The sequence below is a fragment of the Azolla caroliniana genome, unplaced genomic scaffold (genome assembly GCF_043228905.1).
Source record: "Azolla caroliniana isolate FFs.n. ecotype wild unplaced genomic scaffold, voAzoCaro1.0.p SCAF_12, whole genome shotgun sequence".
In the NCBI taxonomy this organism is placed as follows: Eukaryota; Viridiplantae; Streptophyta; class Polypodiopsida; order Salviniales; family Salviniaceae; genus Azolla; species Azolla caroliniana.
This window is the reverse complement of record NW_028230447.1, coordinates 409,267-423,287: the sequence shown is the minus strand read 5'-3', so window position 1 is coordinate 423,287 and position 14,021 is coordinate 409,267. Positions and strand designations below refer to the sequence as shown.

Genomic DNA, 14,021 nt, shown 5'->3' with positions numbered 1-14,021 from the left:
ATAATGTTACATCAGTCATGGACTCTAACACGACTTCACACATTTTTCGCACTTTATCGACCCATTATTAAGGTCACATTTCATGGTTGTAAGCCGATGGAGCTCGTTCATTCACACCAATATGGATTTCATCTTTTTTCCTCAAGGCTCAGGGATATTATGAGATATGGTTACTTCATTCCGCTTACGGCAATTGATGTTGTATGATGGATCACGAAGAGAATGGTGATTAAACAACAAGCAATGGCTGATACTTGCTTGTAATTCAATGTATATTCTTGCGAGTTCCACCTAATCAATGTATTTCCACATTATGAATCCAATGGTTTAGGGACTCTAACAAAAGAATCGGTTCACCCGAGCGTAAATGCAATCGAATAAGGAGATGCCATTTGGTTCTCTCACTCGCCATGCTACTTTCTCATATGTAGTGTAATGATCCACCAACATATATATGTACATACATGCTTCTAGGACACATCGAGTTGTTTTTGAAATTTGATGCATGCATGCCTTTGTGCTAACTGTGGCAAACATGTCGGAAAACCCATGAATTAATATACAGTAGACTTTCATAGGGCTTTTCAAAGGGGCCGGAAGTATGTATGTATGTATGTATACGTACATACATACATATATACGTACGTACGTACGTACGTACGTACATACATACATACATTATACATATATATGTAAATACATACATACATACATTCTTCTTCTTCTTCCTCCGTTTTTCTTCTTTTCTTTTTCTTTTCCTTTTTTAAAATTAACTCTCTCTCTCCCTCTCTCTCTCTCTCTCTCTCCTTCTTCTTCTTCTTCTTTTTTTTTGCTTTTTGTCAGCCGTTCTTCTGTTCCTCTGCTTTTTGTCTTTTTTTGTTCTTTTGTTTTCTTCCTCTTCTTCTTCCTCTTCTCTGGACCCTGTGTTTGTGTGAATTTTTGTGGCGCTGGTAACAACACCACATCCGCCATTAAACCTGCACACCCCCCCCCCTCCCTTCCCCCTCTCCAGAAAAACAAACAGCAACAGAAGAATCTCAGGGGAGGCCAAACAGAGAGAGAGAGAGAGAGAGAGAGAGAGAGAGAGAGAGAGAGAGAGAGAGAGAGAGAGAGAGAGAGAGAGAGAGGGAGAGCAGCACAACACAGGCCTAAGTTTTTCCACACGCCGGGTTGCTCTTTTCAAATCCAATCCAAATCCATCCCAATTCTGCACAGGTTTTCCATTTTCTCATCTTTAACCTAATTCTCAACATTTTTTACCTTAACCTGGATCCTAACACTAATCTTTCTCTCAAATCTCACTTCTGATTGGATCTTAATCATAGTTCTCATGTTAATTTCGTTCTTAATCGCAATTGTAACCTTGGCCATACTCTCAATCACGTCTTAAATCTTAATCGTACCTTGATCCTGAACTTTAACCTTCCATCTGAATCTCAAGGGTAATGTTCTTCTGAATCACATGTTGATGTTGCATTATTTTGCCCCCAATTCCATATCTGATGCATTGATCTGATAGCGATCTGTTTGGCCTTCTTCTTTTTTGATGTTGCAGCTCAGAAAATCAATGCGGGGTTAAATCCATGCCTTCTCATGGATTATGTGTTAAGTTTCTCTCCCCTCCCCGTTCTCTCTTCCTATCTCTCGAAAACTAGAACACACACGATGAAAACATGAAGAATAAGGACCTTTTCTTGCTGCTTCATCTTCGGAGTATAGACGTTTGAGCGAAAGAGAATATCTGGTACCAGATAAAGCTTTTTCTTTGTTTCTTTCTTTGAACGTGATATCAGTGAAAGACATTTTCATATTATGTACAAAGATTGAAGTGTTCTCTTGGCGTGAGAACAAGGACCATTTCTCTCCCGTTTCTTGCTGCTTTACCTTCTTAAATGATATCAGTGAAAGCCGTTTTCATAATGACATCCATATATGTAAGAAGATAACTCTAGTTTGATATCAAATCCATTGCAACAACAGTGCCACGACAGAGGCGAAGATTGAAGTGCTTTCTTGATCTCATAAGGTTGCAGTTTTCACTCGACCTAACAAGTTTCAAGCATTTCCTTTCCCTACTGTCCTGGACGGGGAAGGTGAAGCATTTAAACTTGGACAGAATTTGGTAAAAAAAATTGAGTTATTGCTAAAAGAAGAAGAAGAAAAGCGAAGGCTGGATTCTTGCTTTTCACGTGTAAATAGTCGAAGCTTTGCTCTCTCTGTTTCTCTTTGCCTTCATCGGTTAAAGGATTTAGGGTTTAGATTTCAGGGCTCAAATATCATAGCTAAGAAATCAGGGTTAAGAGGTTAGGATTGAAGGCTGTTTATCAAACCCTAACCTCATACTTTCATGAGAAACATCTTTTTCAGAGAAATCTTGTGGCTGTGAAGGAAATCAAGGAATTAGGTTTTAGGGTTTGGGAGTCTCTGCAGCAAACCCTAGCGTCATAATTTCATGAGAAACATCTTTAAAAAAGAACCTTATAGATGATAGGAAAATCAGAGTTAATGTATAGAAATCAGCTTTCTTCAACATGTAGTCAGTTTGTTATCTTTCTCTGAGCTTCAAAATGATTCCTGAAGAAAAATTTGTTAGATGGAACAGGCTTTCTCTGAGACTGCAAAATAATATTCTTCTCTGAGTTGTGCTATTGATCAAGAAATTAGTTCAGATTCAAAAGTTTTTTTTTCTGAGACAACACAGTGATTTCCTCCCTCTTATCTTGTATTGTAATTGTGGAAGAAAATTCTCAAGATTTAATAGGTTTTTTCTGAGATGGCAAAGTAATTTCCTTCGCTGATTTATACTGTTGCTGAAGAAATTCGTTAAGCTTTAAGAAGCTTTTTCCGAGACCAGAATATGATGCATTTCTATTATTTGAATGATCACTAAAAAGCACCTGTCCAGATTTAAGAAGCTTTTCTGAGACTACAAAGTTTTTCCTCCCTCTTGTGCATATTCAGAAGAATCTGTCACTTTCTTTCTCTGATCTGTACTGTGTTTGAAAAAAATTGTGGAAATAAGTACGAGGGTTGTTTGTCTGAAGCTGCACAATGATTTCTTCTCTCTGCAACATTATTGAAGTGATTTCTCAAGATCAGCGTTCCCGGCCAAATTTGGAGGAATAAATCTGTTTCTGGTAAAGGAACGTTTGATGAACTTCCATAGTTTTTCTTCACTTCCTGACACCCACACACTGTGTTTTCCTTACCATGCATGTTTTTTCTAGCCTTCATTTCCTCTTTCCTTTGATAAAATCGTACAAAAATGCTTCTTACATTTTATTTCTGTTTCTATTAACGAAATATTTTCAATCTTGCTTTCATTTCATTCAGACATGTTTTCTCTATGTTTCATTTACTCTTCCTTGAGTCATGCTGGCAAATGCTCCTATCCAATGCTCTCAAATCAATCATTTTCTCGTAGAGGGTTGCACTTGAAAATCTTGAATTCTTTCATCACATTGTGCAATGACTCCTTTAAATCTACTCATCATTGACTGGATTAACACTATAATCAAGTTCTTGCTCTTTGGTTCCTGTACTTATGTTAACACTGTACTGTTTCATATACATCTTCTGCACCCGAATATCCATCACATTGAAACCTTAATCAAGCCATATCTGTTCCCTTCACGAGTTCAGCCTCAATTATGTAAATCACATGAATGGTGAGAGAAAGGCCTCCAGAGAGGCCTCAACATTACATTCCATGCTTATGTGCAAATGAAAGATAGATTCCCAGACATCAAGTTTGGCTGAACAAACAGTTTTTTAGCTTTCTAAAGGCTTCTGGAAGACTATAAAATCAACTGACTTGTTGCCTTTTTCAAAGCCTTTGCATCTGTAAAGCATTGTATGCTGGAATGCTCAAAATTTGATCCAATGACTACTTTCAATTGTTTCATTCATTGGATATGAAATAGTTTCAATCCCTGAGCATATACAATGCTAGACTGCAAAAAACTATGCAACATGAATATCTTCAAAATTTCATTCTCTTCTTTGAAATATTCAGTTCCATATGCTAGAATATGATCACAGTTGCAATTAATTTCTCTTAAAGAACTGTGTACTCTGCCTTCTAAACATTAATCTGCATATCTTAGGATATAATAATACTTCGATCAAACTTAATTTGTTATCAAAATTTCATTCTCACCTTGTAAACATTAAGTTTCCATTTTTTTGTTCTGTTGTGCAGAAGTATCAAACTAGAATTTGACCTTATGATATGTGTGTCGATTGATATACGTCAAGAAAATGGGAGGATGCTTCAATGTTACTGGGTGCCTTGCACCGAAGAAAAAGAAAAGAACACAGGTGGCTTCTTCTTGGATTCCGAAGAAGGGTATCGGTAGGTTCATACAAACAGAAGAAGGCTCAGTTGTACAAACTGCTGAACTGAATGTTCAAGAACATCAGCGATATCAAATCAATAACGATTCACGAAACAGCTCATATGGTATTTATGGCGAAACGTTTTGGACATGTTCTTTTGATGTTCTGTGAAAATTTGATGTGTCTGTAGGTTGTATATTTGTTGTTTCTGAGCCTTTCCCTTGGTATATTAGGCTTTGGGGAATGATGGGTGTATAAACATACTAATTTTATGTCATATGGTAATCAAGTATGTGGAATACAAAAAAGTTATAGTGCACAATACATCATTTATGAGAAATGGTGGCATGTAGCTCAGTGTGATGTTGATGTACCTTTCTTTCTTCTTTCTTTATCCATCTATCTATCTATCTAAATAAAATATACACTTATATGCTTACATGATTGACCAAAACTACTTATAATGTTGTTAAGTTTGGAAATATTATTACCATGTATAACAGTAACTTGAGATGGAATCAGATATCACATTGCTCATACTTTTGCATTAAGAAAAGGCCAACTACGTTGTTTTATCAAAGAGATATTTTTCATTAAGTCTGACATGGTATCATGTACTACAGCAAGCAATGACGAAACTTGGTATGAATCACATCTTTGGTTGGAGTCAGATTCCGAAGATGATTTTAGGAGTGTAAATGGTGGTAGGTGTTATTTTCTTCTTTATAGTATCGAATGGATATATCTTAAAATCAAGTGCCTATCTTTGCATCGGAAGCCCTGTGTGTGAACTGGAATTTTACTCTTTCAGATTCTCTGCCTATTGTAATCAATGCTCCTAACAATTCTCAAGGACAAGAAAGGCCAACATTTGACTCATTGAGAGAGAGAATGCAGACTCTCGTGATAGATACCAATACTTTAAGACAAAACAGTGGTAGGTCTAGTCCAACAGAGAAGAAAAGGCTAGGAGATTTTTTTCTTCAGGTATCTTCAGTAGGTGAAGTTTTAGAGACAGAACAGAGGGAAACACACAATGAAGACTTAAATAAAGGTGATATTTATATTTAATATTATGTAACAATTGCTTGTGATTATACAATCTATTATATTCTCAAAAGAAATATGACAGATAGTGAAGAACATGGAAGCTCATTTCAAAGATCGTGCTTACCTCGATTGATTCCATCTGTTAGCTTCAATGATAAGAAAACACCTGTAAGTCCGGGAATACTGAAGGGTAAAAATGCTCTTATTCGGTTACCATTCAGGCGGCATTCGAATGATAATCTTGAACCAGATCCATGTACGTATTTAATGTCTGGTTTTTTATCACATTTACGGAAAAACCTTGCAATACCCTTGGGTTTTCTTTATTTCCTGAAATGCTCTTCATCAATACCTGAAAGAGCAATTATATGTGCTATTTGATTATTTATATCATCAATTCACCCTCCTTTTTTCAATTTTATGAGCTATTCTGAGTAATTAGATTTGTCTATTCATCTACTTTTCCTCCCATTGGGAGTTAAACAGGGCATTTGGAAAACAAAGAAACATTAGGGGCATTTGGGGAAGTAAAGAAAAACTTCGGGGTATTTCTTGGTTTATTAATTGTGAATTTTATAACATTGAATCTGACCCTTGTATGTTCTCATATCTACTTCTACATTCCTGAGAAGGATTATTGGGTCACATTTCTATTTGACATTAAAGTTGTATTTTTTATTCATTTGTTTTTCTGCAGTTATGTCCAATGTTGCTTTAGAAAGACCTGGTGCAGGATTACAGATCCCATATTGTGGCAAAGATAAAGCCAGTGATGGATCCTGGTCTACGGTTGATCCTTCGACATTCAGACTTCGGAGCGAAAACTATTTGAGGTGTTTCCTTGATTACCCTTGAAACTTCACTCACATGTTCTAACGAAAGTCTCAAGTCTGCTATATTTCATTCTAAATTGACTGGAAGTCTGCTAACTTTAATTCAGATTTAGATTGTAACTTTAGATCTTAGGACATAGACGGGATTTTGAAATAATTTTAAAGTTCAGATGAATGGGAAACCAGCCAGTACAAAGGGTTTACAGCACAATTATGACCCTCAATAGTGAGCCACAGAGCACATTGTCACACAAAACGCATATTGATTCCAAAGAATGGTGTCCCTGAACATAGTCACTTTGGATAGCTACATGAGTTTTTGGATAACTAGTTCCACAGCTCAAAATACACAATCCAATACGATTTATGCATGAATCTGCAAGAATATACTTTGTAATTATCAGCCATGTCTGAATCTAGCTAAATGCACAGAATTGAAAGGTGAACACACCATTTGTAGTGCAATTAAGACCCTCACAACTTATCTTTGAATTTCTTCAATTGTTTTATGAGTTAAAAATCCAGCTAGGTTTATTGAATACGCTTTTGTTACCTTTATAGCAACCTTTTGTTGTTGTAATGTTCTAAATTATGTTTGAATATAAGGAATCCAACATGACAAGTGTGTGAAGTACATTTGCTCCAAAATTAGTATAAGACCTAGCTTGTAGATTTCAGACACGATTACTAGGTTGATTTGTCTTGTTCATGCTTAAATTTGATTGCAAGAAATCCTAGAGGAAGATAGATACAACCAATTTCACACCATGAAATATTCAAGCTTATCATGGCTATCCGAAAGTTTTTTGCTTGTCTTGTACGTTTTGACTTGAGAGACATAGTGTAAAGTCCCTGCACATGCGCTAGACAATATGCAGGAAAGGAAGCTTCTATTTTCTTGACTGGTTCTATTTGTCATCATGTAGAGATAAAATCAAAATTCTGGCTTCAGAATATGCAATGTATGAACCGTTTGGTGTGGATGTTTTCTTGTCACCTAAGAAAATCAGTCATATAGCTAGACATGTGGAACTTCCAAGCTGTGGTAAAGTTGGGAATTTACCATCAATTCTCATTCTCAATATCCAGGTGTCTTGTTTATTTACTTTCATGATGCAAATTCTTTTGTTGCCATTACTTTTATTATTTATTATGTTTCATATTTTGTAGATTCCAATGTATCCAGCAGCGATTTTTTTAAATGAGACTGATGGAGAAGGTATAAACCTAGTGATGTATTACACACTTTCTGAAAGATATAAGAAGCTTCCTTCTTATTTCCAAGACATGTTTCTGGTAGGTTCTATAATCATCATTTGGTGAAGCTCCACTTATTTTAATCAATTCTACCAGAAATGTTCTAATAAACTGACAGGGTTTAATTGTCCAGACGGCACGTTAAAGTTGTATTGATATATGGTTGTAGTTAAATGCATGGAAAAAGATTTGATAGATTCTCATGCAAACATCTTGAAATGCCTTCCTCTTCACAATTTGTGAGTAAGAATGTAAATTGTATACAGAGAAACACTTTTTTACATAGAATGCATGCAGTTTGGAGCATTAGTCAATGTGAACATTTGTCAAGAGCTAATGGCAATTTACAAAAAGTGGTGATGCAAAGGAAGAGACTATGGATGTAAAGATATTCGGGTGCCATATAATTTTTAATGCTTCAACTATTTTTCTCGATCAAAGACTAGTTTTATCTGTAATACTTTGGCTTAAAGAGGAGTAATAGCTACAGAAGTACCGGTAACTCTGTTACAGCTCATTCAGGAGATCAATGAGAAGGATGTCCAAACCTTTGAGCTTTTGAAGCAATTAGCTATAGAAATAACAGACACGCTGTTACAGTGCCTTCCAGATATCAATGAGAAGGTTATCCAAACCTTTGAACTTTCTGTAGCAAGTAGCGATAGAAATACTGGTCACTCTATTACAGACCATTCAAGAGATCAATGAGATGGATTTTCAAGCCTTTGAACTTTTGAAGCAAGTATCTAGACTTATAAGCTTGAATGTATGTGGTGGTTGAGTGCATATCCTGGAAGTTAAACCATCTACAATATGGGATTGCGGCCAGAATAATGTAGTTGAAATGAGTGTGAAATAATCTGCTGTAATTCTGATTAAATATCTTTACAAACCTATATGTTGTGTATTGAAGCATTTTAGTATTTGAAAAACTTGCATGGTGTAACTTGGGTTTTGATTGAAACAGAAAATACTAAACGATGAGACTGAATGCATCAGAGGATTTGCCATGGATTCGGTCATATCATTCAGGGAGAGGCTGAAAATACTTGGCAGAGTAGTAAATCCAGAGGATCTTCACTTAAGTGCACCTGAAAGAAAGGTTGTGTATGCATATAACGAGAAGCCAGTTCTCTCTAGACCACAACATAGCTTTTATGAGGTATTGGCTATTTTTCGGAATTGACCGGTTTTTTGGGATTAGCTGTGAAAAGAAATATAGTTGTGATACTTGTTTCATAACCAAAGTCTCCGACTTATCTTTCTGAAATTGGTTTTAGGGTGAAGGTTACTTTGAAGTAGACTTGGATATGCATCGGTTCAGCTATCTTGCACGGAAAGGGGTGGAATCCTTCCGAGAAAGACTTAAGTTATGCATTTTAGATCTTGGTTTGACAATACAGGTTAGTTACTTTCTTCTAATAATCTTGGTTTAAAATGCCTTCCAAGCGTGATATAAATGTAACCAAGACCTGGGAGTTTGTTATGTATTATGAAGTTATGAAAGAAAATATTGTCTTTCACATGCCTGAACTCGAGCAAGGATAGGCCCATATGTGTTTTATCTTCATTTCTATTACTCTCCAGACTGACTCTTAACAATCCCTTCAAATAGGCTGGGAAATCTGATTCACAGTAGACCAAACAAAGGAAAACATAACTAAAATACTTCAACTCGTGGTTTCATAATTGACAAATAGTTTTTTTGATCTGTTACTATCTTTTGACTGAAATGAAGAGGTTCTTATTTGTCTTATGACACAGAGAAGTGCTAGGGAGATGAGCAATTATGTAAAGGGATTTATTGTGATACATCTTTCTACTCATTTCCACAGTTCATGCTATATTGGATAAGAGAGTGCATCTGTAATCATGCCATGTGATTTAAAGCATACTTTTCTACGGTCATACCACCATTAATTTTTTCCTTGCTCAGTTAGAAAGATAAATAAAATAAAATAAAATGTTATAATTACGTGTTGGAAAGGCAAAAATGACCTATGAGCCTAAGGTAAATAAAATAAATATCTGCATTACTTCCTGATGTTAGTGTTATAAATAAACATTTAGAGAGTTGGATAGATTTTTTTTATTGTTCACAAGGAAGCCAATTTTGACCTATGGGACCAAATAAACATATGATTTTGTATGTAACTCCTTCCTAAGGAGGGTTATTACTCTGTAGTAAAAACTCTATATTTGAAAATTATACATGCACATATGTGCCCCCCCTTCTTGATGGGAAATTGACTATGAATCTTAAATGATAGTGTCCATCTAATCCCCATCAAGCCATCTGACTTTATTGTAGCCGAAAAATAGCGTTAATCGTCTTCATCACGATGATGAAGCAGCGGCTTCATCCACCACCTTGGTTCTACCCCACAAGCAAGCAAGCAACTTCTGCCGTATTATCCATAGCTGTTCATCTAATAGTCATCATTCTTCTCAGAAATTACCTTATACCTTGAGCATGCAAGAAGTGATATTGTGTTCCACTAGGTCTTCATTGCATACCTTGCATATCTTCATACTAGGATGATGATGCTATGGTGCTACCTCAACACCTAACTTGTGAGCAAGTTTGGAAAAGTGTTCAATGCTCTTCGAGAGCCGAGTTTCGTGGGAGGGTTTAGAGAGAGATATTGGATTAGATATGCATCCATAGAGGCCAACAATGTTGACCCATTGGACCTTAAGTACACAAGTTTTCTTGATACTTGTGTCATCCTAATAAGGGATATTCATGCTTCTTTCGCACTATTCAACTGGAAGATGGTATTCATCGTTTTATACAATGTTCAATTGCTTGTCAAATTTGGAGTTACATTTCTCAAATTTGGCAAGTTTTGTCACAGTGCTATTTGATACCAAGACAATAGTTATTTGCACAAATTCACAGGCCAAAACCCAAAATCAGAGATGGAGATCATTTTTCTATTTCTGAGATATTGGGGATTGCATCGTAATTGGGATATCTGTAATGCTTTCATATTTGATGGTAGACATGAAGCGTGTCTACAAAAGATGAAGGGAGTAATGTGACAATTTTCTTTATTAGAGGAAGTAGAAATTCTTTCCTCAATGGAATGTCCGTCTTACCTATTGGCTATTCAAAATATTCCACTACTTGTGTAGTGGTGACCATACTCCATTGTGGTACCATGGTAGTGTTTTTCACACACATTTACAGTATAATTGTGTGTTTTCACTTGAGAGAGAGAGAGAGAGAGAGAGAGAGAGAGAGAGATGGCAATTTCATTTTGTTAAATGTAGGGAAATAGACCGGAAGAACTACCTGAGCATGTTCTATGTTGTGTTCGAATCAATAAAATTGATTTCACTACCTGTAGAAAACTGGCCATAAATAATTCACCTGGCATAGAGAAGTCAGTAAAGTATGATGAATCAGATGGCAACAAAGTAAATGGTCATGCTCATCCTCTTGTGAACGGTACTTCAGCAATTTCAATAGAGAAATAGATCAGTGTTTTTTTCAACCCAAAGTTTGTGGAAATGAGTAAGTGATGATATGATTGTATCAAATTTCAATAAATGCTGAAGCCATTTTTTTAGAGCTTTGTAAAGCTTCGTCCCACATTTAGGGAATTGCACAACCATTTTCTCCGAAAAAGATAAGGTTTGTATAGATACTCCAACAAGATTGTCTCGCAATTTGAGAGTAGCCTATAACTTTGAGGAGGTGTCACGATTTGTAGTTTAATGCTCATGATGACTTCTATCATGTAGAGTTGACTGGTGGATATTGACAATGTATTCATTTAACTTAATGACAATTGTAATATCCTACTTTATTAGTATTATTCAACTCTTCCATCACAATCCCAATGTACTTGGTCACACATGTCTCTCTCTATATAAACTGGTTTCCCGTTAAATTGTAAATACTATAAACTCAAACCCATTGCTTAATAGTTCAATCCATAACCTTGGGAAACGCACAAGAAATTTAATGAACCAATGTGTCAAAAAAGGGTATAGTATGTTGAAAGATTTAGGAGTATTGCTTGTTTCAATTTTCGAACTTTCAACGAGGTAAGCTTGTGAATCTAGAAGCAACAAGGTGTGGCATTTCTAGAGTCTCATGTCATATACAAAAGCTAAAGTTTTCATGTTGTGATTAGTTCCCTATATCATATCTTTTAGTTACTTACCTATGCTTTATTATAGGTGACATAAAATAAAGTCTATATATAAACTTCATGCTACTAGTTCAATTTGTGTGGATAGATGTTTCATGCACATGTAGACTTGGTGCTAGCAATTCCATTGGTTTAATCATCTTTTCATACACTTAACTTGGTGTCAGATAGGTTCACAACAACATTTCATACTGTCCTTCCCTTGATCTTAGCACACACCAATGTATAAAATGTCTACCACACAACATCAAGCCTTACGCATGGTACATGAGGAATGAGCTATTTATTACTTTTTCTCAATTGTCTATGCACTAATTTAAAAAGTAAAGGCTTTTTGGCAATAGTACCTCAAAATTGACTAACTCACACACATGGGTTCAAATCTTACTACATTCAGCACTTCATTACATGCAAATATGGAATGTGGGGGTTGAATTCACTCAAAGATAAGTTTAGTAATTTGTACACATTGGTTGAAATCTTACTACATTCAACCTTTCGGTCTATCACTCTCTTGCACGGATTCTAGGACATAAAATTTTTGATTCGGCTCTCTTCATTTCCACTAATTAAAATACTCAAGGTAGCCAATAAAATGTACAAGATTGAGTGGCTAAATATAGAAGGATAATAATTTCAATTTCTACATAGTGTCAAAAAGGGTATAGTATGTTGAAAGATTTAGGAGTATTGCTTGTGCATTTCATACGTACACACATGACAATTGAATAAGAAATAAGGGTTGAAGTAGCTTCCCCACCTTGTCATTAAGTGTTGGTTCATTGAGCTAGGATTATGATTACATGGTTAAACAACATGCAAGCACACAACTTTGTGAACCATGACCCAATGTCACCAATATGTATCAGTCATTTTATAATATACTCATCATTATTTGAGTTTGGGGACTTGAGTAGGGACATTGGCAATTGTATTAATGAGTGGTCCACATTTTCTTGGCGCAATTCAAAACCGTAACACAACCATACATTTTGTTGATTGATTGTTGATCATGTCTACATTGATGTGCTCAATATATATCTAAAATGGTTGCACTCTAAGCAAAATCACATTAACAATAGATAACAATCAAAACCATGCCTCATCATCCTATTTGTTTTGGTTCCCCTTGTTGTTTTCGCATCCATGGAGTAACATTTGAATCAACGCAAGATTTTACTATTGAAGATATTTGTCTTGCACATGATCATTTGTTGGGTGCGAAAGGGCTTTTGACGCCATAGATCAATCAAAATTGATAGCATTCCATCAAGATTCCAGAATTTGGGTTTTGTTATGCATAATACACATGGCTTCTAAAAATAACCGCAGATGGGACCCCAAGGTTAGTCACCACATTTCTCTAAAAAAGGACCATCTAAGTACAATCATCTTTCCCCTTTCTCCCTCTTTATCTTCTCAAAATGGTGCAAAGAGGTATCCACAAATAGTAGTCACGATTACAACCAATTTCTCTCAGGCATACCCAAGTTTTATAGTGCTCGAATAGAAGTTTTTATATAAGACTAAGTGCAAACCTCATCAAGTGTGTGCCACATTACATCATGGGATATCAACACGCTTATCATGAGCAGACTTTTGAGGATCACACAAAGTAGTAGTTACACTACTTATCTAAGTTTCTCCTTTTGGCATCCTCAACACTACTTGAAGTTCACAATTCTTGAACCCCCAAAGTTTTGATGCATAGATGGGCCTAGTATTGAGATAACAAGCTCAACCACATATAGTCCTCCAGCAAATGTGTGTCAAAGCCCACCATTGACCTAATGAATAAGAGATGCCAATATTGTTGCATGGAATGAAGTGGGTAATTTAGATATCTCACTCACTTTCCAAGTATTCCTAGATGGATTCAAAGTTTTGTCTACTTGCATAGAAGCCATATATCAACTAGGTCGTCCCTCTTGTATAAAATGTCAATTACAGTTACATATATAGTTTATTAACGTTTGATGAAGAGTATTTGTTGTAATGCCACCCCAGTTTGTTAATATAAGTTCTTGTGTTTGGTATTTTGCCTCACACTCTCACACACAAAACAATTATCTTAGTTGATCTATGACGTTCCATAGAGCTATATTCTCTTGTTCTTTACTCTATTAGTAGAAACCTCTAGAAAAATTTAATTAGCAAGGAAGAGTTTTGTGACAAATCCATGTCTTCCCTATTATTAGGTATATAATGCTTTTAATCAATGGATAATGCAAGTAATTCTGGAGTGTGAGGATGGTAACGAGGGTGATGGATGATGGGTCTTCCTATATGACATTTAAATTTTGACTTTGATCACTCCCCATGTATGCAAGAGGTGAATGTAGTCCTTAATGAGAGTGCATAATACACTTGATTGAACTGT

General features: G+C 35.7%; 1 protein-coding gene across 5 annotated transcripts; it reads left to right on the top strand.

Moving 5' to 3' along the window:
• Positions 1-1,028: 1,028 nt before the first annotated feature.
• LOC147856691 (uncharacterized) lies at positions 1,029-11,302 on the top strand. 5 transcript variants are annotated; one of them, XM_087328772.1, is made up of 12 exons: positions 1,029-1,215; positions 1,556-1,744; positions 4,202-4,462; positions 4,962-5,042; positions 5,150-5,392; positions 5,471-5,644; positions 6,086-6,221; positions 7,148-7,310; positions 7,392-7,517; positions 8,446-8,640; positions 8,759-8,881; positions 10,755-11,302. In XM_087328772.1, exons 3-12 carry the CDS (start codon positions 4,261-4,263, stop codon positions 10,959-10,961), a joined length of 1,650 nt encoding a protein of 549 aa, XP_087184898.1. In that variant the 5' UTR covers positions 1,029-1,215; positions 1,556-1,744; positions 4,202-4,260; the 3' UTR covers positions 10,962-11,302. The 5 variants fall into 5 exon arrangements, with proteins under 5 accessions (XP_087184898.1, XP_087184897.1, XP_087184900.1 ...); XM_087328771.1 differs by having other exon boundaries at positions 1,029-1,442; XM_087328774.1 differs by lacking the exon at positions 1,556-1,744.
• The last annotated feature ends 2,719 nt before the right edge of the window (positions 11,303-14,021 follow it).

What these genes read in the sequence shown, in the direction of transcription:
- LOC147856691 (XM_087328774.1), top strand. Translation starts at nt 4,261, where the DNA reads ATGGGAGGATGCTTCAATGTTACTGGGTGCCTTGCACCGAAGAAAAAG. An exon ending in TTTTAGGAGTGTAAATGGTG is followed by an intron (nt 5,043 to 5,149) that starts GTAGGTGTTATT and finishes TTACTCTTTCAG; the next exon opens with ATTCTCTGCCTATTGTAATC. An exon ending in CACAACATAGCTTTTATGAG is followed by an intron (nt 8,641 to 8,758) that starts GTATTGGCTATT and finishes AATTGGTTTTAG; the next exon opens with GGTGAAGGTTACTTTGAAGT.